Source organism: Pinus tabuliformis, chromosome 3_2, assembly GCF_031772625.1.
Source record: "Pinus tabuliformis cultivar Carrire ecotype Pingquan chromosome 3_2, CPIR1, whole genome shotgun sequence".
Lineage (NCBI taxonomy): Eukaryota > Viridiplantae > Streptophyta > Pinopsida > Pinales > Pinaceae > Pinus > Pinus tabuliformis.
Window position 1 is genome coordinate 258,444,632 of NC_142302.1, and position 25,348 is coordinate 258,469,979.

Sequence of the window (25,348 nt, forward strand, 5' to 3'; positions counted from 1 at the left end):
TCATGTCTTTTTCCCCTTGAAACAGCATAGAGTTCAGCACTTTTTGCAGGCAGAGACAGCAGTTCAGTTTGTCCACTTTGCTCCAAAACCATGTCAGAAACCGAAACTTATGAGCAAAGTGATGACCATTCATCATCTACAGAGGTTGAGGTACAGAGGAGGCCACATAGAGGTGGAAAAGGTGGCCATCACAGCAGTATAGGAGCCTATGTCATTATGGTTTGATTCAGCTCGTAGTCTTGCATCAGTTGGCTCAGCAGGGCATCTCATGGGAGGAGTTCATTTCCCGTGAGTTTTTCACAGCACCACCCCAGCCACATCCTGAGGTCATTCAGGAGGAGGGAGGACCATCTCAGCAGCCTGATATTCCTGTCATTCGACATGTTAGTTCCTCACCTCAGCTCACTTATCAGAGAGGCCTGAGGGCCTTATTTGCAGCAGCCAGGCGAGTACTATCTCCACAGCAGGTGGAAGGGGCCTCGCCTTCATCATCAGCACAGCGAGTGTTATCTCCACATCAGGTGGCAGGGGCCTCGCTTTCTTCACCAGCACAGGTACCACAAAGGGGCAAACAGCCCATGATTCATGAGGGTCCATCAGGAGTCCCCGACACCGAGGTCATTGATCTTGAGGCCAGTTCTCCTAGCCGAGAGGCAAAGGAGATCATTCAGCATCTGAGAGCTGAAAATGATGTTTTGCAGAGGAGACTTGAGGGTGCCCAATGGACTATCACTTACCTGGAGCAGCGGAACAAACAGTTGGAGGAGGAGAAAGTACTGGATGAGTTATGGAGGATTCGTAGTGACCGAGTCTTGAACCGAAGAAGACCCGGTGATCCAATGTTACTTGGGAGCGGGAGCGGGAGCGGGGAGCGGGAGCGGGGAGCGGGAGCGGAAGCGGGAGCTGGAGCGACCATTTTCAGAAGCTCCCAGTTTGGGAGCGAATCGGGGAGCGATTTTTTAAAAATATATATATATTTTATATTTTTTAATTTTTGATACATATATGTCAACAAAAACATGTAGAATGATGAAATAGACATAAAAAACATAAAAAAACATAAATTGATCATTGAACCATATATCACATCAATCATCTAGAAATTATAATCGTCATCAACCATGTCCACAATTTAGTAAAATACATATTACAACTGCAACATAACATGAAGTTGATACATTGAAGTTGAAAGCTTTCAGAATTGAAAATTCAATAACATTTATCATCATTGATCACCAAAGTAACAAGTTGTACTTGTAAGCCAAGTTTAACCATTACAAGAAGTAATATCGAAGATATTTCTAAGTCCTAACTTCTAACTGTTAACATGATATGAAATGTTAAAAATTTATAAAATGAAACATGAATAATGAGATGAAATGAAACAACTTTAGTCTTTCACAAAGCATCATATTCATAATTCACAATCATTACCAATGAGTTATAATTGCCAAGGCCCAACTTCAAACTTCAAATTTTCATTGTCACAGTGATATAATGTTTACAAAAAATATCATAATGTCATAATGATATGAAAGAGTCAAGGACTCAAAACTCAACAGTTATGAAAACTAAAGTCTAATAGAAACTAAAAAAGACAAGTAAACTGTAAATCTACAAGTGGCCCTTGCCACGAGAGTCCCCAGGAGTATAAGTAGGTCGTGGTGGTCTTCTAGGAGTCTCCCGCACAGACCGACGACCAGAACTAGAGCCTCCACGCGAGGGTGTCGATGGAGGTGGCGACAGCAATGGAACAAGACTCGGGCCCCGAGAACTGCTACTGGATGGTGGAGGTGGAGGTGGCATGGCTGCTGCAGCTGCTTCATGTTCATCCCGTACAAGCTCCTCTTCTAGTTCTTCCATATGTACAATGCCATCCTCCAAATTGTCGTCCTCAGGGTGATTGTCCAAAATTTTATATGTGGGATCTTCATTAGCCCGATCACAGTAATGGCTCAACAACCTCAAATTGTGGTGCACATAAACCAAGCTTTCTGCTAGGTTTTCGTTGAGCCTGTTTCTTTTCACATTATGTATATAACTGTAGGTGCTCCAACACCTCTCTGCAGAAGAAGAATTTACAACCTGTGAAAGAACTTATTTTGCCAATTTTGGCAAAAGTCCGTGGCCGCCATATGTTTCCCACCATGTGAGAGAATCAAATTTATCTTTGTCGTCCATTGCATGGAAGTTACCATACAAACCACTGCCACTGAAGTATCTGCCTATTTCAAGGCGCACAGCTGCACATTCCTCCCTGTCAGGCACCAACTTTTCTAATGCTTCCAGATATCCTCTAGTTACCTCTTGATCTAAATGGGGTTTGGTCCTAACACCACCCCCTGCTGCAGGTTTGCCCAACCAAGATTCTGAGTAGTATTTTGGCGTAAGGATATACGCCAAGCAATGTAGTGGAAGGTTAAGCCTATTCCACCGTTCACACACACAATCATGAATCAGTTTGTACAAGTTGGGATCTTTATTATGAACAATGTCTTTTATTTCCCCCAACATGGTATCCATTTGCTCATACACCTTGCCAATCACTGGTTTGTCTGTATCTGCAAACCGAATCATGTTATAAATTGGCTTGGTGAAATCCAATACCTGTCTCACAGTTGTCCAAAACTGCCCATCAAGAGCGGCCTCCTCCACCGTTTCAAAACCTGCCATGTCAGCTACATTTGTAGCCCTTTCCTTTAACACCTGCCAATGTGGACTTGATACCATGCTAGCTAATGCCTCTCTTACCTTCAAAAGGCGCCTGAAGGTGAGGTAATAGCTACCAAATCTAGTCCTCGCAATCTTCAGCAACTCCAATCTCGAGTGACTGCGGAAAAGGCCATGTGTATTGCTATGATTTGTAATAAATTTTATCATTTTTTTTCCTTTCTTGTACAAATCACCAATCCATTGGTATTGTTCATTTTTGTTTTCGACAATATCATGCAACAGAAGGTTCAATGTGTGAACCAAACATCCAGACCAAAATATGTTCGGGTATTTATCCTCAATAATTGCTCCCACTGCCTTACAATTAGGAGCATTATCAGTGATGACTTGGATGACATTGTATGGGCCAATACGCTCAATTGTTTCAAGCAATGCTTCTGCAATGTTGATAGCGGTCTTGAACTTGTCTGAGTAATCATGTGCAGCTAGAAAGATGGGACCACTTCGGGACACAGCAAGAACACTTATCAATGGCTTGCCTTTTACATTTGTCCATCCATCAGATACAATGGACACCCCATTGTCAGTCCAAGAACTTGTCATTTTATTCAAAGACTGTGATATTTTTGCTTTTTCATGATCAAGGCCAACAGTTCTTGCCTTGTCATACCCAGGGCTCTTGTATCCTTTAGGGGCATCATTTATGGCAGAAACCATTTCGTGCCAATAAGGTGAGCGTAGAACATTGAATGGTATCCCACATGCATAGAGGAACCTGTAAACTTTTGAATCCACATCATTCCTACACCCCTCATCAAGGAAATCTGATATGGTTCTACGCCTTAAAGATGATGACCCTGTGCCTCCATGTCCATATCCACTGCCTTGGGAGGATGCTGAAGGAGTTCTTTGTGATGGTGAGATTGGTTCAAAGAAACCCCTTGATCTTTTTGTTCTGTATTGGGCGTCCTCCTCTTCCTTTATGTATTTGGCTCTATCTGCTGTTGACACCTTGTCACAAGTTTTGATTCCTATTTGTTTCTCTCCATCCCATGGCCTTTTCCCGCAGAGGTGTCTTCTAGCACGGGTGTATGAGCCTGTGTAGTCAGTGTTGCAATGGAGGCAATGAAATTTAGTGGTTCCACCCCCTCTCCCTGTTTCAGCCCTGTGAACATATTTCCACAATGGAGTTTGGTCTTGTTTAGTTTTTTGACCCTCATGTTCACCCTCCTCCACCTCCTCCTCACTGGGGTTTTCACCCATTTGACTTCCTCCGGCTTCTTCATCCACCTCTTCAGTTTGAGGCCCCCTCCGTTTCCTACTCTCCACCACCATAATAACCATAAAAGGGACCAGGAAGAGGAAAATGCCAATAAATATCCCCAGGTCCATGGTGTTTGATGTTTGTAGGGTTTGAGTCTTGAATCTGCAAATTAATTTAGTTTATTGGGATTAATTCATTTAATTTATTAATTTAATTTAAATTAATGAGCTTTAAACTCAAACAGGTAAATTAAACTAACCAAATTAACTACCTAACCAGCTAAACTAACTAAATGATTAAGTTACTTACCTCTGCAGGCTTGCTCCTCGCTCCTTGGCACTTGCTCCTCGCTCCTCAGCTCTGGCTCCTTGCTCCTCAGCTCTTGCTCCTTGCTCCTTTGCTCTTGCTCAGCTCTCACTCTCAAGCTCAATGAAGTTGAAATGATTTTTTTTTGGCCCATTGGGCTTATAAACAAAAAAAAAATTTCTAAATTTTTTTTAATTTTCGGGTCCGGCGGATTTTTTTTCCGCCGGACCGCTCCCGGTCCGTTAAAAATCGCTCCCGGAGCGTCTTTTAATGCCCGGGAGCGATCAGGGAGCGATCGCTCCCCGATCGCTCCCGGGCATTAAAAGACGCTCCGGGAGCGCGGGAGCGATCGCTCCCTAAAGCGCTCCCTCACAGACCAGGGAGCGCAAATTTTTTTACGGGAGCGCGCTCCCGAGCCGCTCCCGCCCGGAGCGCGCTTCGGTAGCGGGTTCGAGGGGGGGGGGCGCTCCCCCGCAACACTGCGGTGATCCATTGCCTGCTGACCAAGAGTCTATGCTCATCCAGGTGAATGCACACTTAGAGAGGCTGTTGGCTAAGGCCAACCAAGAGAAAAAGCTGCTGAGGAATATGAAAAATCATTATTGGGCAAGGATGCATATATGCAAAGCCAAAATGAAAGTTTTTCAAAGGAGGTTGACCGAGGCTCAAAAACAGAGAAAGAAGCCAAATCCCCTCTGTATCTTGGCTGAGACTTCTCTCAAGGATCATGGCACTCATTAGCCTAGCCACAAGCTCAAATCCCAAAAAATTTTGAGAATTTTGGGTAATTTTGGCATTTTTTGGAAATTTACAGGTTTTGGCTCCTCAACGGGTCTCACCCCCGGTGAGACCCTTTGTCATGGCAACTCCTTTTTGCAAAAACTCAGCATTTCTAGATTTGTCATGCAAAGTTACATATGCCTATGGATGGACTTGAGTTTTTATGGAGTTTTGGGCCTCCAGAAGGTCAAAATACATGCAAAATTTGACTTTCTGCCACTTTTTTGAACTACAGAAAGCTGTCTTGGGAGAATTGATTTTTGACAGGGCAAATGAACTCCAAATTGAAAAATTCCAGTTGGGTTGGAAAGTAGACTCAAAGACCTTTCCAACGAGCTATCCTGCACCCAATTCTGACACCTGCAAGTGCCTCAAACAGAGCTCACAATGTGCGCGACCTGTTGAGCAGGGGTGCGCGACCCGTTGAGCAGATTTTGCCAGAATTGACTTGTTCAGCCCAGAAAACGCAGATTTGACTCTTTTTGACGTTTTGAGGTTAATGATGGTCCTCTTGGATGTAATTGTGACACTTTTTAGATACTTTTACTCTTGTTTAACACTTTTAGAAGATTCATTCATGTAAAGGGTAAAAATTGAATGTATGAACTGGTTTCCAAGTTTATAGAGGCAAGTTGTTTTGACTGCCTATTTTCTAGTGTTTATTTTAGAAGTGGTTGAAACAGCTCCTAGGATAGTGAGCTCGACCCATGGAGGCAGGGAAAGAGGTTAGATCATCTATATTATGTACTTTCTTGCTCATTTTCATGGTTGGACTCTTGAGGGAGCAGCTATCATTGTATATTTTCACTGTATCTCTGCAATTTTTGGCTAAGGAAGACCAGGGTTTTGCAGTCATCTTTGGGATTCTTGTGGACTCATGTGTTGATGGTGTGTTTCTCCATGTTATTGTAAGCTTTGTTATGTGATTCATTTCCTTTCTATACTTCTGCATATTAAACAAATGAAGTGTTAAAGTAAGAATTCATGCTTGCCATGCTCTGCTTTTAAGTTTGTTTAATTTCGATGTTTTCTACTGTCTAAAGAGAATTCAAATTCATTGTTTGCTCTCTTTAGCCTTCTTATCTTTCATTCCTAACCATCCACTTCAGTCAAAGACATCAACACGGTCTCCTACCTCGCCCCAAGGAACCCCCTGCAGAAACTGTGTCCCATCCCCGCACCCAAAATTGCCCTCTCCTCAATTTGCCACCAAAAAACCCAAAAACCCCAAAATCAATCTTTCTGATCAGTTTACTAGCCTAATATCAGTGTTACCTTGTTGGTCATCTCATCCCATTGAAGATCTGCCGAGATTGACCGGAGAGAGCCTTCTCCTGCCCCGTAGGGCTAGCTACGAGGCTGAATGGTTTGATGTAGCTTTGAAGTTTGCCTTTCTCAGCCTAAGGTGAAATTTCAAGTGCTAACAGATCCTAGACATGTCACAGTAACTTCGTAAGGGTGATTCGAAACAGTTCGAGATTTGTCCTCCCGAATACAGTCCACAAATTTTTGCTTCCACTGAAAATTAATTGTACTAGTTAAAATCCCCATAGTACATTTTTTTAGCAAGCTAAAAAAAATTTTAAATCAACAAGGAAATTCACTAGGAAATAATTTGTCATTTACTAGGTTAGAAAATCAACATGAAAGTCACGTGACATGAAGAGGAAACAAGGATTACAACCTCATGGATATTAGGAAGTATTTCGACACACCATGAAGGCTAGGCTTTTTGGATGGGTTTCCTCATAGAGTCATCAACAGCTTGAAGAATAGTTCATCGACATCAGAAGGGGGTATAATGAACCATAGTTATCAGAACGAGACTGGTCATTGAGTAGACTCCCCGGACCAGGAATCGGTCAAAAAACCAAACCTAAAAAAAACGGTCAACCAAAAACACAAAATATTCAAATTTTAAAGAAAAGCATATATATTCTTGTGCATCCATATGAATACAAACCATTTATACACAAATAAGCAAAAGTTCTCATTTATATAGCATGTAAGTGTGCACATAACCAAAATAGCACCAAATGCAATCCATCTCTAAACCGAAAATACATCAACAAACAAGCTCCACATGGCCTCTAGCATCCAAAAAAAATTATGCTACAGCGAATACCTACATATCATCAAAATCATTGCCTATATTGGGGTCCTCGTCATCAATATCACCCTCTAAGCATTAAAATAAGATAGAAAAAGCATAGCATGTCAAGTCAAGATTTCGTTTGAGTGATGGGTATTTTTCTAGTAGGCTCATGATAAAGGAGTTCGACAACCAATGCTACTCATATCAAGGTACATAGAGGGCTTGGTGATCTTGATTAAATACTAGTTCCATACCCTCGTACATGAGAAAATCCAATTAGCTTTGCAATCCCCCCAATCCTGAAATCTTGGAAAATTGTTAAGTTTGCTAGATTTTGAGTGAAATCTAAAATTTTACTTTCTCCATATGAAATCCGATGAGGTCAAAACGACTCTCGAACATCCTGAGTCATTTCATGGTAATGCTAAAAATTTAAGTAAAAGGATGAAAATGAAAGACAACTTTATGAATTTAACATTAACATGAATTGCATAGCATTAATAGGGCAATATGGTCAAATATTAGGATTCCCCTATCATAAATCACTGCTTTCTTGAAAAAAAAAATTGCATTCAAAGGATCCTTGGCAGCAATGTACAAAACCAGTTGGCTCAATACTGAATTGGCTAGTTCAATGAAAAAAGGTCGATTTGGTACCGAACTGGCCTGTTCCGTACAAGAACCGGCTGATTAGAAACCAAACCAGCCAAAAACGGTTCAGAATACTGGTCCAAACCGGTTTTGGCCTCAAACCAGTCGGACCGGCTAATTCAAACTAGTTCGGTCCAGTCCTGATAACACTGTGCTGAACCCCTCCTAACTCTGGATCCATGGTCACCAAAGAATGACACGGGAGGGGTTCACCAAAGCAACAACAACCTAATGAAAACTTCAATGATAATTCTAATATGAATGATTTAGTTCCTCCCAACAGTTGCAAGTCTTAAATTTGTGTGTATATCCAATTTTGTTTATGGGAACGTTGAAAGAAAATTCTTTTGGAGACTCAAAACATTTGCAACTCATAAACTTGTTAAATTGCTCGATTTGAAATATGTAGACTCCATAGTACATACTCCATGTCCTTCACCTCTTATATCATAATCATCTACCTTTGTACTGCTGGTGTGTACTGTGTTATTTTCAAGCTTGATATTATGGTTCATTTTATTACGAATTAAGCTGAAAATCATCCAAAAGCATGAGACAAGTCAATTGTCAAAGGGTGATTCATGGCACTATTTTGATATCATAGCAAACATCTTAAGCTGCATTCAATCTCTTTATAGTGAATACCTTTTGTCAATTTATCCCACAGTAGCATTCAATTAGATAGTATCAAATCACAAAGCGATTGACCACCAGAGAACATTTTCATGTTTTTTAATGTGTATAAGCAGCAAGGAAGAGATCAGAGATATCATAGTTGTTTCTTATCAAATTAAAATATATACGGCTTAATTCAAATTCATGACTTCAAGCGATGGACATCCAAGCAGCAACACGATTCAATCCAAGGCTCATGTATATCTAAATTATGAAACAAAGCATCTGAATATGTCGATGCACACAAGAATCTTCTTAAAATACTCTTCAAAACCAAAGCAAAAACAAAAGAGAATGTTTATAATTTCATGCACCACCTAACAATATTGCAAGGGCATAACCCCTTAACCGCCATTAGCTTCTTATACATGTTATATCAAAAATTATAAAATAATCATAATTACCAACATATTATAAATGTGAGATTCCATAACCTCATTATTACCTATCCATAATTGCACTCACGAGCACTTCATGAACACCTCAGTATTATGTGCATCAATACCACACCCCAGAAATAGTGAAAATTAGTAAATTACATAGGCCAATCTATGTTAATCATGGATGAATTTAAAATATGCAATTCAAACGTAGGGAGGAGGATCATAATCCTATAAGAAATTTTGAAATATTGTTTGAAAGTTAAGTGTAGTAAATGTGCTAATGTTAGATGGCCAACTCTACGTCAGTGGCTTGCACGTGGTCATAAGAAGGGCTTAGAGGTTGTAGTTGTTCTTAATAAAGGTCAAAATGGTCATGCGAAAAATTAAAGCAATTTTCTTTCCATGTGGGGAAGAAATGAAACATTATTGTTATGGCAACACGAATAATTTAGCAATATTTACTGCTTTCACTTCTAACATCATCAGTGTTGTATCAATCATGTTACGATTTGGTATTCATCTTTCATGAAAATAATTCATGTGAACAGTTCCATTATCTTAGTAATCCTATTAAGTACACTCTTATCAAATGACCCCACTATGTGCACTAAAATGAACTTTTTATCAAATGACCCCACTATGTGCACTAAAATGAACTTACTTTGATTGTATCTACAGCATTCACTTTTAATGCATTAACAGTATGGGTTGCTCCCAGCTTTCTAGCATTCTCAAGCTTTTCATCTTGAACATCAACAGCAATTATCTTGCTGCCTCCAAAAGCCTTTGCTATCTGCAAACAACTGAATTTAGGAGTCCAATTAGAACGATTTCCTAAGGCTCTAAATAAAAAGTTTGACCATTCAATGAATTGAACTTAAACCTCCTCATCAAACATGAAATTCGCTTTTGCTATGGAAACAATACAAGAGATGGATATATTACTGCCAAAGTAACAAAAATTCATTTATATGGGAGTCACACAATGAAGAATAGATGGCCATCTAGACTTACATATGTAATGGAAGAGACAATAAGGAATAAGTTATGCATTTACGTGAAATATTAGAAATGGAGGGAAAAATCATGCCTTGAGTAATAAATATGAGAATTGTAATGTAGTGGCAAGCCCTATAATTAATCAGATATAATAAGGATGTGTCAATGAAAAGCTAAGAAAACTTGGTCATTTAACAACTATGTCACCCGACACGATGACATGGAACACAAAGGACATAATATCAGTGTCAAACACAAGCCACGGTAATATATATATATATATATATATATATATATATATTGTTAATTCTTCCTAACACTAGATTGTTCTTTGCTTTTGATAATTGCATTTACAAACTTTTCATCATTTACATATTGTATTCACCCCACGACATCATTACATCATTGGCAATTATGTAGAAAGAACAATAACATCAGTAATGCAGCAGAACATAAAGGAACAACAAAAGAAAAGTATTCACAATAGGGACACTAGGAGTCAAGCCAAAGACCAGGGCAAAACCCCACAAGGGGGAAAACCCATGCAAATTCTTCTTCTATTAGATATTCATCAATTGTTTAGCTGAGATACAAAGTACATGTAGAAAGAACAATAACAGCAATAATGCAGCAAAACATAAAGGAACAACAAAAGAAAAGTATTCACAATAGGGACACCAAGAGTTAGGACAAAGACCAGGGCAAAACCCCACAAGGGCGAAAACCCATGCAAATTCTTTTTCTCTTAGATATTCATCAATTGTTTAGTTGAGATACAAAGTACATCCATAGAGAGATACTTCATTACATCAAGCCTCCTAGGGCTAACCCAAGTCAGTTAAAATTTGGGTACCAGAGGACAGGTGGTTCCCTAAGGCTTTGATCTTTGGCCAAGGGAAAAGTGTCCAAATTTATTCTTTAATTTTCTCCTAAAGTGACTTTATAAGTGGTAAAGTCAATTTCATTTTAAAGTGACTTTATACATGGTAAAGTTACATTCTAATATAAAAAGTGACTTTATAAGTGGTAAAGTTACATTCTAATTTAAAAGTGACTTTGTAAGTGGTAAAGTTACATTCTAATTTAAAGGTAACTTTATTAAAGTGAATGAAGAATTAGGAAGTGAAAAAGTGACTATGGAAATAAAAGGTAAGTGGGTTTTTATTTAAGTGGGTGACTTAAAAAATAAAAAGTGAGAATTAAATGCACATTTATTCTCATCCCTAGATGTAAATGAATCTCAGTGATTAGATCTTAGGGTAACCCAAAAGGTCATTTAGAGAATAAAAGGAGAAGAAAAGAGGAGAAGATCAATTCATTCTTTCATGAGAATTTGAGAGAAAGAGAAGAGAGAGCAAGAACAAAATTTTTGAGCAGTGAAGAAGTGAAGGAGAGCAACAAGAAGACATTTCAGCAAATCTGGGCAGCAGCATTTAATGGCACGAATCCCAAGGAAAAATCGTACAGCAGGAGAAAGGCACAAAAATTGAGGAAAATGAACGACAAGTTCTGGGCACATTTTTCGAAGCTGGCCGTACAACATTTAATGTTGTTTTGTTGCTGTAAAAATTTCTATTTTGGCTGTTGGTTGATTGGCACAATTTTCGAGGTGGATTTCAAACATGGAAATCGAGATAAGTCGTAATTTATGGTTGCTGGAACTTTTACTGTGTATTTTTGTTTCTCTATAAAAGCATTTTCAGAAATAAAGAAGAGCTCTCAAACTAGTTTTCCCCAAGAGTTGTAAGGGGTTTTTCCAGGGTCACATTGACCAAAAATAACTGTGTTATTTTTTGTGCGTGGCTGTCATAATTTTGTTGTGTTTTATTTCTGCAATTTCAGCAATTGTGCAATCTCTAAATTTGTGCTTTCAGAAAAATATTATCATTTCCAGAGTTTAGAATTTCTATCATGCTTGGATTTAAAACTAAATGCATGGAGTGATAAGGAAAACTGATAACCAGAGTGGAGATTGAAATTTCTTCATGGTATCAGAGCTTGGTTGGCCGAAAAGTGCAATTTGGGACAGCAAAGTGAAAATTACAGCAAGCTTATCTTTACACAGAAAACAGAAGCCTTTACCACAGATTTGAAAATTTCAGTTTGGTAGGACATTGAAACATGTCTTTGGGTTTGAGAGTTGAAGACAAGTTAGATGGGAGACAACTATAGTGCATGAAAGGAGAAAATCCATAGTATCTTTGAGGAAGCATAAGTCAAGGGCATTATGGTAAATACCACACAAAACCCAGTAGCAGTACCTGCTGACCCTGTACAGTTGGCAGAGTTTAACAAAAAGAATGCTAAGGCAAAAAGATTGATTCTGGAAGGAATCAAAGACCATGCCATTCTTCATGTGATAAGAAAGACTTATGCACATGAGATGTGGGCAGCCTTGACCAGTCTTTACCAAAGCTCAAATGAAAATAGAAAAATGGTTCTAAAGGAGAAACTGAAGGCCATTAAAATGGCTAAGATTGACAGTGCTATAGCATACCTCACAAAGATCACTTCAGTGAGAGATGAGTTTGCAGTCGTAGGTGAGATCATTGCACCCACTAAGTTGGTGAGAATTGCTTTGAATGGTCTTCCCAAGACTTGGGAGAATTTTGTGGATGGCATTGTTGCATGGGAAAACCTTCCCGAATGGGAGAGGTTGTGGGATGATTACATTCATAATGAAATCAGAAAGAACCATCTTGGGGCAGCCAAACAAGTGGAGGAGGATGACAATGTGGCATTGTTAACAAGAGGCAAGAAGGGCAGAGCAAAGAAGCAAGCTTCCAACAGTGGAGGCAAAAGCAAAGGTAAAGGCAAGCAACAAAACAAGGAAAAAGACTATTCCAAATTCAAATGTTGGAATTGTCAAAAGTTGGGATACTATGTTGTTGTGTGTCCGGAGAAGAAGAACAAGAAAGGGAAAGACAAACCCATGCCAGCTTCTACAGAGATAGAGAGCTTCTCAGAGAGATTTGATCGAGAGTTTGGGTTCATAGCTTGTGAGGCCACTAGTGCGGGATCCCCTGCCATACAGGTTTAGAGGGAGTGTGCATTCCTCGCTACTAGCAGAGCATCTTCTAGCTTTTGGTATGTTGACAGTGGCGCTTCCCACCACATGACAGGAGTCAGAGAGTACTTCCCAGAGCTTTCAGAGGGTGATACTGATATGGAGGTAGTACTTGGTGATGACAGTGTTGACCACTACGTGTCAACTTCCCATAGCAGTACACCCCCTTTTCTTCGCAAAAGGGATAGCGTTTAATCGACATGTTCGTTCCATTCAGCAGTCATCGTCGACTTGATCATATTATGTTGTAAACCCAGTCTGCATGTGTGAATTGTAAATAATCTTAGCAGATATGAGTCATGTATGTAAATTGCCTAGATGGACCTAATTTCCTAGTGATAATCTAAGTTCCGGAAGGTTTTTTGTCTCACCGATCCATGATCGGCAGAGTTTTCCTTCAGCCTAACCCCAAAGCCGGAATGGATTTTGTCATTAGAATCTTAGGAGAATCCTAGTGTGTTAATCTGCTAGATTATAGTTGTGGCGCAGAACTGGGTGGTCTATGAGGGTCTATGTCAAATGAGTTTTCCCCATTTAGATGTAAAATTGTAAAAGTCATGATGTAAAGTGTCTTGAGGGTTAGAAAATGTTTTAATCCCCTCATAAGTCCTAGGTCCTAGGTGATTTTTCCAAAGGCTAAGTTCGAGGATCCATTTAAAAATAAATTAAAAATTAAAAATTGAAAAATTGAAAAGAAAAGAAAAAATAAATAAATAAAAACAACTTAAAAATAATAAAATAATATTTTTGAGTAAATAAATGCAGAATTCCAATTTTTTAATGCATTAAAAATTCGACGGATGAGATTAAGAGATCTCTTGATCCTCATCGGCGGTCAAGATCGTTTTGACATGGATCACTCGAACTAGCCGTTGGGAATTTTTCCTTTAAATAGGGTGCTAGGGGTCATTTGAGAGGAGATTAGATCTGAGAGTCTGGTGCTAAAGAAAGCTCTCTTGTAGTCATTTTTGTGCAATAAAGAAAGACTTTGGGGTTAAAAATCTTGTTGGTGTTACTCTTCCGGAAATGCTGTAAGATTGTTTTATTTTTCTGCATAATTTTATTTTCAGCCATTGAGGATAGCTTAATGAAGATTGATCTAGGCACAGGTATCTTGTCTGATCTTTGGGGTTTGAATGATAGTTTAGATTCTGAAATATAGTGGCAGGTATCTCCATTTGATCGGGGTTTCACTATTGTTTTCCCCTTCTATGTTGATGGTTGATTTTAAGTTGTGCAGGAATTTTTTTTTTTTTTAGATTACCGGGAGTTAGGGGAAGTTCTCGGCTGAACCAGCGAACTCCCGGATTGTGTTTTCTGAAAGAACCCAGCCAGTTCTTGATCCCGGGCTTATCATTTGAAATTTTTTTAATGCATGCAGGGTTTTCTGAAGCACCTCACATTAAGTTTGAAATTCTGAAAATATAACTGTGGACTATTGACAAATCTGGCTACTAAAGAGCCTTAGATCTGTAAATATTGTAAATTCATAGCTGGTTTGTAGGGTTTTATTTTTAATCCTTTCATATATTTTCTAGGTTTTTTGTTTTCCATTTGCAGGTTGCAGGTCTGGAAAGAAATCTAGTTTTTGCAGAGTCTCTGTTTTGGCTGTCCAAGGGTTTTAAATTCTGTTACTTTCAGATCTGGAAATCTTTTGAGAGGGTTTCATCTCCAGAACCTGAAAACAAGTGGCTGCCTCCTGCAAACACCAGATCACAGCGGCATTTTATCCACGCATTTTTTCTCTCCGCAGCTCCTCATTTGCTGCAAACTCCTGTATGCTGCCAAAGTCTGCAAAATTATTACGCTGCCAGAACCATTACGCAGCTCATCAGCAACTGTTGCCCAGGCACTCTGCGTCCACTTCCCTCTCCTCAATCAATCTGGTCCTTCTGACTGGCGTCCATCACCTCTATGCATACCGTGATCATCCGCCTCCCCTTCCAAATCATTTGCTGCCCTTCAAAGCCGTTTTCCCCTCCTCTATCCAAACAGAAATCAGCGCCATATCTTTTCTCCACTGCAATCCTCCTCTTCCTTGTGGTTTTCTCATTCAGCAGGATGCTCCACGTCCTTGCTTCCTCATCGATCCTCTTCCTGAAATGCACTATCAATCCGTTGTTGTCATTGAGCCAATCCATATCCCTGTGTCCCATTTCTGCCTTGCTCCAGCATTCTGCCCTCCTTTGTCGGCTATATCGTTGCACTCTCCACAGCCACCTGCGTGCAGCGTATCTCCCCCACACTTAAACTCTCCAACTCTTGCCTGCTGGTCTGCGGCTCCATCTTTCTCTTCACATGCTGCTCTCCTTCCGCCGTCCAGTTCTTCAGTCACCTTCACTATCACTTTGCGGCTTGCCTTCGCTGCCATAGCACCTGCACACATTAAAAAAGCAACAACAAAAAAAAGTTCGATTGGGTAGGTTAACGTAAGTTTTTCAAAACCTTAAAATTTTTTTTTTTTTTATTATCATTTCATTGGTTTAGTTTAAGTCTTAGTTTACGTTGGCTTTTAATGGGCTAATCATTATTTGTTCGATTTTGTTTAGAATTTATTTAGATTCTAGATTTAATAAATTTCACCCTTTTTGATTATATTAGATCAGGATTTAATTTAGCTTATAGTTTTTTAGGTTATAATTTAATTTAATTTTGTTTTGTTTAAATTTTAAATTTAAAAAAGAAAAAAAAATGTAAATAAATAAAATATCTTAAAAGGTTTTAGCTTTTAATTTCTTGGTTTCAATTTTTTTAGATTTAGTTAAAGTTCAGTTTAATTTTTTTTTAATTTCAATAATATAAAAAAGAAAAAGGGAAATAATTTTCTTAGTTTTAGGCTTCAGTTTTGATTTTTTTTAGTTTTGTTTTGTTTTAATTTTAAAGTAAAAAATGTCATAAAAAAATCAATAAAAAATAATAAAAAAATTCATAAAAAGATTAAAAAAGTTCCTTTTTACTTTTTTATTAGACCTTAGTTTAGATTTAGATTAGATTTTAATAAATTCAAGTTTTTTTTTTTAGTTTAGATTTTAATTTTAAGTTTTGTTTTAAAAAATATAAAAAATTCATAAAAAATTATAAAACTTAAAAAAAGCATAAAGAAATTGTTTTCTTATAGTTTAGATTTTGATTTAATTTAGTATCATTTAGATTTTTTTTAGTTTTAAAATTTTATCTGAAAAATATAAAAATATTTTGGGAAATTTTTTACCAATTTCAGTCTTGGCTCGGGAATTTCTTAGGTTTCATCTTTTCTGCTGAGGCTAAAATTTTGATGTGGGAATTAATGTTTAAACATGCTTTAATGTTCATTTGAAGATTAACTACATGAATGTGATCTCTGGTTAGCTTTTTACGTGGTTGAAGCACTTTATCTTTCGAAATTTTAATTGCTGGAGTATCATTAAGTCATTAAGCATTTATTGATTATCTCGCATGTGGTTAAAGTTAATCTCTGTTGTTTGATGGTAAAACGATTGTTAATGAGTTCATATCTCTGCAGCATTTGATAAATAATCGTTTAATCATTTATTTTATAAGGCACTGGTCTTTTAACTTAACAAAATCAATTTAGTGCTTGTTTCTTCGTGTCTCCCAACCCAACTGGTCCACAGTTGGTCTTCATCATCTCATAGGGTCTACCCCCCTTAGCCGCGGGAGACAGGCTTAAACGGAGAGATCGGGGATCAGGGTGACAGCCCCCGGTCTGAGCGTTGTCGTGACAATCTGTGCGACAACAGACAGCATTGTTAGAGCAGTCAGTGTGGGGGCATTGACATTTGATAGAGGACCCAAACCTCCCTTGAAAGTGTTAGATGTTCTATATGTCCCTGGAATGAAGAAGAACCTGATATCCGTCTCAGCACTTGAGGAAAGAGGGTATGATGTATTGTTCAGGAGAGGGCAGGTGCTTATATATCCTAGGGGAACTCCAGCTTCTTCAGCTAGAGAGATTGGTGTCCACCATGCCAAGGTGTACAAGTTCTCATTCCAGCCCCTGATGGCATTGAGTAGCAGTACCCGAGGCAAGACTGACAGTACTAGCAGTTCAGAGTTGTGTGAGATTTGGCACCGCAGGATGGGGCACATGTATCATGGGGCCTTGAGTTCATTGTGGGAGATCACCACTGGTGTGCCAAATTTCAGTTCTGATCACCTTGATGTATGTACAAGATGTGTTATGGAGAAGTTTGTGAGATCCCCTTTTCCCAGCAGTGACAGCAGAGCGACCGAGATCCTTGACTTGATACATACCGATGTGAGTGGTCGAATGTCTCATGTATCATTGAGTGGGTATGAGTACTATGTTTTATTCATTGATGATCACTCCAGGAAGACCTGGATTTATTTCTTGAAGACCAAGAGTGAGGTCTTCAAGCGGTTTCAAGAGTTCAAAGCTCTTGTGAAGACCCAGATAGGTAGGAAGATCAAGGTCCTTAGGTCAGACAATGGAGGGGAGTATACCCTCGGTGAGTTTGTTGATTTTTGTGCTGAGGCAACCATTAGGAGGGGGGAGTTCACAGTTCCTTAGTACCCCCAGCAGAATGGGGTTGCAGAGAGGAAGAACATATCCATTGCAAGGGTTGCCAAAGCCATGCTTCATGATCAGGGGTTACCTTTATTTTTGTGGGCAGAGGCTTGCAACACTGCTGTGTACTTGTAGAACAGGAGTCCACATCATGCCTTGGAGAATGTGACTCCAGAGGAATTTTTCCTGGGAAGAAGCCTGATGTTGGGCACTTTCGTATCTTTGGGTGCCTTACATATTCCTATGTCCCCAAGGAGAACAAGACCAAGCTAGAGCCCACCGCAGACAATGGCATCTTTGTGGGTTATAGCGAGACCTCGAAAGCTTATTGGATTTATATTCCTGCGCAGAGAAAAGTGGTTGTCAAGTGGGATGTGAAGTTCGAGGAGGAGAGAGCTTTCAGGAGGTCACGGGAGTTAGAGTATCCAGAGTCACCAGACCCTCAGGAGCAGTTGAGTCAATCACAAGGATCACGGGGTAAATCGATTACAGTGTCAGGTCCATCAATGAGCAGTGGCTCTCGGAGTCAGGTGGGTGGTTCTTCGGGTAGCATGCAAGGCAGTCCACAAAGCAATTCACAGGGTAGTCCACTAATGGATAGTTCGCAGGGTACTTCAGCATCTACATGCGAAGATTCAAGCATGAGGTTAGTTGACAGGCCTTCATGAGTTCAGACTTTTGATGATGATGAGGATTCTTTCACTCTGGTGGGAGAAGCATGCTCAGGGAAGAGGAAGCCCAAGTGGCTTCAAGATACCTTGCGCGAGGCCACATTAGTTGCTGGGCCAAAGGGACAGGTTAATGAGAGTAAACCACCTGAGCGGTTTTGTAGTTACCATTGGTAACAAGCATTGTTGACTCCGAGCCTTCTAGTTATGAGGAGGCAACCAGCTAGCAGGTCTGGAGAGAGGCCACGATGGAGGAGTATTCTTCTATTATGAAGAACGATGTTTGGGAGGTAGTGTTGAGGCCTGGAGGTAAATCAGTTGTTACTTCCAGATGGCTCTACAAGATAAAGCATGCTGCAGATGGCAGCATCGAGAAGTTCAAGGCTCGATTTGTCGCGAGAGGGTTCTCACAGGTAGAGGGAGTTGACTATGAGGAGAGATGGGTTGGAAGATCCACCAGATGGATGTGAAGACCGCATTTCTCAATGGCTTCATCCAAGAGGAGGTTTATATTGAGCAGCCGCAGGGCTTTGAGGTGCATGGGAAGGAGTCCCATGTATGCAGATTGAAAAAGGCACTCTATGGCCTAAAGCAAGCTCCTAGAGCTTGGTACTCGAGGATTGACACATACTTGCAGCAGTTGGGTTTCACAAAGAGTGAGGCTGATACGAACCTATACTTCATTGTGGTGGGTAAGGAGCCTTTCATTCTGGTGTTGTATGTTGATGACTTGATCATAACTGGTGCAGAGAGACTCATTGAGGGCTGCAAGAGAGATCTTACTTCAGAGTTTGAGATGAAGGATATTGTCTTGATGCATTATTTCCTTGGATTGGAGGTGTGGCAGGAGGAGGGGCATTTCTTCTTGGCACAAGGGAAGTACATTGTGGATATTCTTAGAAGATTTCACACGGAGGGCTGCAAACCCATGTCTACACCTATGATAACTAACTAGAAAAAGCTTGACGCTTCTGATTCCGAGTTGGTGGATCCTACTCTATACAAACAGTTGATTGCTTGTTTGATGTATTTGGTCAACACTTGACCAGATATATGTTTTGGAGTTAACACTATGAGTCAGTTCATGTGTGAGCCCAAGAGAGTGCATTGGGTAGCTGCAAAACACATTCTTCGTTACTTGCAGGGGACTGTGGATTTTGGTCTGGATTATAGACAAGGTGATGGAGTGAGACTGGCAAGGTACACGGATTTAGATTGGGCAGGTTGTGGTTCAGATAGGAAGAGTACTTTCGGGTGTTGTTTTGGGTTGGGTTCAGCAGTTGTGTCGTGGATCAGCGGGAAACAACAGTCAGTTGCATTGAGTTTCGCTGAGGTAGAGTATATGGCTGCTAGTTTGGCTAGTTGTGAGGCCATATGGCTTCGCAAGATGTTGTTTCGTCTATTTGGTCAGGCATTGAGACCTTCAGTAATTCATTGTGATAATCAGAGTTGCATAAAACTCACGGAGAATCCAGCTTTTCATGACAAGTCAAAGCATATTGAGATTAAGTATCACTTCATTAGAGACTATGTCCAAAAGGGAGCTGTTAGGCTTGAGAACATTTCCACAAATGAGCAGGTAGCAAACATTTTCACCAAAGCCTTACCACGGGGCAAGCATGTTTACTTTAGAGACAAGATGGGAGTGGTGAGGAACACTTTCCTCGGTAAGAGGGAGTGTTAAAATTTGGGTACTAGAGGACAAGTCGTTCCCTAAGGCTTTGATCTTTGCCCTAGGGAAAAGTGTCCAAATTTATCTTTTGTTTTTCTCCTAAAGTGATTTTATAAGTGGTAAGGTTACATTCTAATTTAAAAGTGACTTTATAAGTGGTAAAGTTACATTCTAATTTAAAAGTAACTTTATAAGTGGTAAAGTTACATTCTAATTTAAAAGTGACTTTATTAGTGATAAAGTTACATTCTAATTTAAAAGTGACTTTATTAAAGTGAATGAAGAATTAGAAAGTGAAAAAATGACTATGGAAATAAAAGGCTAAGTGGGTCTTTATTTAAGTGGGTAAGTTAAAAAATAGAAAGTGAGAATTAAATGCACATTTATTCTCAGCCATTAGATCTTAGGGTAACCCAAAAGGTCATTTAGAGAATAAAAGGAGAAGAGAAGAGGAAAATATCAATTCATTCTTTCATGAGCATTTGAGAGAAAGAGAAGAGAGAGCAAGGAGAAAATTTCTGAGCAGTGAGGAAGTGAAGGAGAGCAGCAAGAAGACATTTCAGCAAATCTGGGCAGCAACATTTATTGGCACGCATCCCAAGGAAAAACCATACAGCAGGAGAAAGGCACAAAAATCAAGGAAGAGGGATAGCAAGTTCTGGGCACATTTTTCAAGGCTAGCCGTACAACATTTAATGTTGTTTTATTGCTGTAAAAATTTCTGTTTTGGCTGTTTGCTGATTGGCACAATTTTCGAGGTGGAGTTCAAGCACGGAAATCGAGATAAGTTGTAATTTGTGGTTGCTGAAATTTTTATTGTGTATTTCAATTTCTCTATAAAAGCATTTTCAGAAATAAAGAAGAGCTCTCAAACTGGTTTTCCCCAAGAGTTGTAGGGGTTTTTTCCAGGGTCACATTGACCAAAAATGACTGTGTTATTTTATGTGTGGGGCTGTCATAATTTTGTTGTGTTTTATTTCTGCAATTTCAGCAGTTGTGAAATCTCTAAATTTGTGTTTTCAGAAAAATATTATCATTTCCAGATTTTAGAATTTTTATCATGCTTGGATTTAAAACTAAATGCATGGAGTGATAAGGAAAATTGATAACCGGAGTGGGGGTTGAAATTTCTTCACTTAACAATTTGAACTCTAGAAAGTTGCTTCCATATCGTGTCAACATTATTATCATCAAATATTTCACTAACATCGTATAATAGCAAGGTTACAATAAGATCATTGTTCCAAGACATATACATCAATGTCATAAGTATATCATAGTCTAGCATCAAGATCATGATCAATCATCATGAATAATATTGTTATTCATCACTGCGAGTCAGGTTGTCACTGTACAATACTCTTCCATAATACCATTAACACTACCCTATTGTCATGAGGGTTTCCTAAAGTGTGATTTTGAAATATCTCACTATAGTGTCAAATTTGAGCCTCTCTGATATACATACAAGGTTATTGTACATGCCATGACATAAAGACATATTAAGTCATATCACACATGACCCTTACATGCTACTGATTGCAAGCTACCCATAGACTGTAGCGAGAGTGAGATTCATATTGCAGATACCACAAAGATATAAAAACAAAGATATTTGTAGATCATAGTAAAGAGCAGGCTATAAAGATAAGGCCAAACTTTACAGGCAAATGTATGTCAATGCTTCTGAGCGAATGCCACCTATAAGTGTATGTCGTTGCCACTGTGTATATGCCACTGACTCCTAAGTGTATGAGGAAGACTATTGTAATATGTGACCATAGTAATGTAATCGAGCTTCAAATAAGATCTAATAATGATATTGAGCCACAATAACGAACCAGCGCATTATACAGAGAATGCAGAGTACTGTGCAAGCCAGGGCATATAAGATCGAGCCATACAACCAACGTGATCGCAAGAGCAATACGATCCTACAGGTAAAATGATATGATCCAGAGTCATATAAATGATTGAGCCATAAACAATAGAGATCATTCACCGTGGAGTATAGATGAGCTACTGTGATATTGATTTGAACCACAAAGAAAACTAGACGCGCTACTACTTGCGATCTTCTTCACAAAGACATCGAATTTGATCATGCGAGCACTGAGATGAATTTGACAAACGAGCATAGAGGTTGTGCCATACAAACCCCAAAAGAATACACAAACTACATCACCAAATTCCGAGCTACTGATGTAATGCAATGCCATCAAAAAATTCAAGCGATTGTCATACCCAAATCTAGCGATGCTACAATCATTAAGAATGAGCCTCTGGAATCATCATCATGCGAGCCATAGATAGATCGTAAGTCACATCCCTATAATGCGAGAGGCATATCACCGTAATGCGAGATAAAAGTCACCACGGTAATGTGAGACATGTATATACGAGATCCTCACTGTGATCATAGATGTCTATATGCGACATCCTCCGAGACGTGTATATGTGAGCCTATGCGTGCCATAAAGAAAATGAATTGTTGTTACGATCCTCAAAATATATAAAGGATGTGACACTTTTTGGAACGAAGAGAAATGATGTTTATCAATGCCCTTCCATGAGATTCAAGGGTCCCTTTTATACAATTGGATGGGGGGCATTTTATATCAACTAAACCCTTCCTAAGGCCGACTTAGGTGTCTTTTGGAGCGAAACATTCTAATTCAAATTTGCCCTCTTTTATTCTTAATTATATTTTATTTTCTTAATGAGAATTTAACCCCAAATTGATTTGCCACAATAATAATAACATTAAGAGTCATATTAACAATAATTTCCTTCAACTGATGAATTTATCTTTGGGGTAAGATGGGCTTGTATGGGGCTTAGGGTTTCCCTATGGGGAAATTCATCCCAAAGCTGCCCAATTTTAACCAATCCCTCTTAGCTAGGGAGGAATTTCCATTTACATCATAAGTCTCATCTCATCTCTGCTCTGCTCCCTCTCGAAACAATCTCATCTCAGATGACATGTCTCAATATATAAGAAGGTAGACAACTCTATCATCATTACATCTCATCTCGTCTCATAGAAGAAGAATAGTTCACAATCAAAGGAAGGGGAAATCAATTAGATCCTCTAAACCCTACAAGACTCCAGGTCAAGTCATATGACCTCCATCAACAAAACATCCATCTCATGATATCTCATCTCAACTTGATTCCTTTGATCATCAGTTGAATAATGATGTCTCAGTCTAAAGAAGAAGAATCGTGATAGGGGAGCTTCAGCTACCACCCTATATCCAAGTGAAAATAAGCAGGATATGACTTAGCGTGAAAGGTAACAATCACAACTATCCTATTCTCAGGACAACCATAGAAGGAAAGGATCACAGCTACCCTATTGTTCGTTGCTCTTACCAACTTGACCCTCAAGATTCAGTGGTAGAATACCTGCATCCTCTCACTTGGGCAAGATACTACTTACCATGAGGTAAGGATTGCAGTTATCCCAAGTCTCCGCACCCATTGGCCAAATGGGTGGTAATCCCAACAAGCCCATCTTGTGGGCAAGATGCCAACTGGGGTATACTTTGTCAAGTCCTAAAGATGACAATAGGCAAGATGCTACTTACCATGTGGTAAGGATCTCAGCTATCATATTGCTAGACAATAGGCAAGATACTACTTACCATGAGGTAAGGATCACAGCTATCCTATTTTCTGTTGAAGAAAAATGTAACTAGGTTCTGTATTTGTAAATGTAATTTTGATCTTTGTACTTATCAAGAAAAAGAAATATTATTTTTGTAAATTATTTGAATGAGTTTCTTGCTCATTCCATAGGTCTAGAAAAGTCAAAGAATCAAATTCATGTTAAAGAGCTCTTCTTGAGCATGTCTATGGGTCAACCTAGTGTCAAGTAGCCCTCCAAGACAAGCACCATCCTCCAAAGAAGAAGACTGCCAGCAAAGCAAGGTAAAAGACAGTCATGTCGGCCTAAAAGAATTAGATTCACTCATGTCGGCTCAATAAATAGACACAATGCTTCACACTATAATGTCAGCTTATTTATGGAGACGTGACTACTATAAATATCCCGCTACGGCTACCACAGGAAGCACACAACTTTGGATCACTCTGAAACTTCGGACAACATAGTGAATCTCAGACTAATCTGCAACTTCAGATGGGTGCAGGAAGAACAAAGTCTCGGATATCTTAGTCGACAATGTAACCTTCTCGGTGATATCAGTTTCAGCTTAAATATGATAATAAAGCTCTCGGCACAAGGAGAACGCAATCACAAGGTCTTAGCACAGGAAGAAGACAATCATGATCTCGATAATGAAGATAATCTCAGATTACATAGTAGTACACACAGCCTCAACATAATTATGGTAAAATGATCTTATAGTAATGATATCACTGTCTCAGCATACTGAATGGAGTCACTGTCTTGACAAGAAGGATTATGGTGATCTCATCGTGACAAGAAGAAGCTCGGTGATCACACAGTAATGCTTTCTAGGCATACTGAACTCAATCATGATCTCGGTCTCAGGAAAGAAGCAGGATATCAGTGAAGGGGCAGCAATGGTGTGCAACAATGATTTCCTCAGTGAAGCCACAGTGATGATGAAGAACTCAGCAGTCACAAAGAATAGGATTGGTGTCTTGGTCTTGGAATGGCATAGTAAGTCAAGGGTCATGGTCTTGTTGTTCGTCAATTGGAATCTCTATAAGAAGAATTATGTGCGGGTATTCCTCTCCAAGAGGGAGAGGTTTTGGTCCTAGCAGAATGCCAACATCTTGTGTTCTTCTCTCTTTGTTTCGGTAGTTATTTGATGAAATAAGAAACACACACTCTAATAATGTCAAAGAGAAGATTGTGCTAATAAGAAAATTAAAAATGCCTCACAAATAGTTATCAAGTCAAGAAGAATCTCATTAACTATAACTACCCTAGATTCTTCAATATTGTCTAGAGTTCCCTCAACCCTGGGAGTTCTTTGGCTCAATACCTCTCCCTTTGAGCTCAGACAGGGGAGAAGAGCATAGATGAGTGTCCTCGATCAACCCAAGGCCCTTAACCAGGAGGGTTGCATCCATCAGTCCAAGTTGTTCTTCTGAAGACCAAACTTCCCTTTTGGCAAAGCCTTGGTGAGTATGACCGTTATCTGCTCACCAGTCAAAATATGATGGAGTCTCATAGCTCCTCTCTACACCATATCCCAAATATAGTGATATATGATCTCAATGTGCCTTAACCTATCATGGAACATAGGATTCTTTGCATGCCAGATCCCATAATATGTCCCAATATATCATAGTCACGCCTAATATATGCTCAAACAGTTCTCCAAAGAGATTTGTCAACCAAATTGCCTTGCATCCATCCATGCTATCAATAATGCACACTGCCTCTCAAAGCAACAAATTTCCACACCACGAAATCATCCAGGAAACCAAGGCAGAATAAGGGAAATACTCAGATGTGCTCTTCTAGGTAACAACGTTCTTAGAATCAGCGAATCCATAAAGTCTCAAATATCTGGTAGTGTATCTTAGTCTATGAATTACTACATTATCTAGGTATCTCAAAATCGGCTTTGCAGTGTTCCAATATACA

At 39.3% G+C, this 25,348-nt stretch overlaps 1 protein-coding gene across 1 annotated transcript in view; it reads right to left on the minus strand.

Annotated features, from left to right (window-relative positions):
- The window catches only part of LOC149180653 (uncharacterized), a 435,407-nt gene that overhangs the window by 195,417 nt on the left and 214,642 nt on the right, over positions 1-25,348 (minus strand). Inside the window, exon 6 of the mRNA XM_089413943.1 lies at positions 9,489-9,630. Coding sequence (XP_089270069.1) covers positions 9,489-9,630 — 142 coding nt within the window. The remainder of the gene's footprint in view (positions 1-9,488; positions 9,631-25,348) is intronic.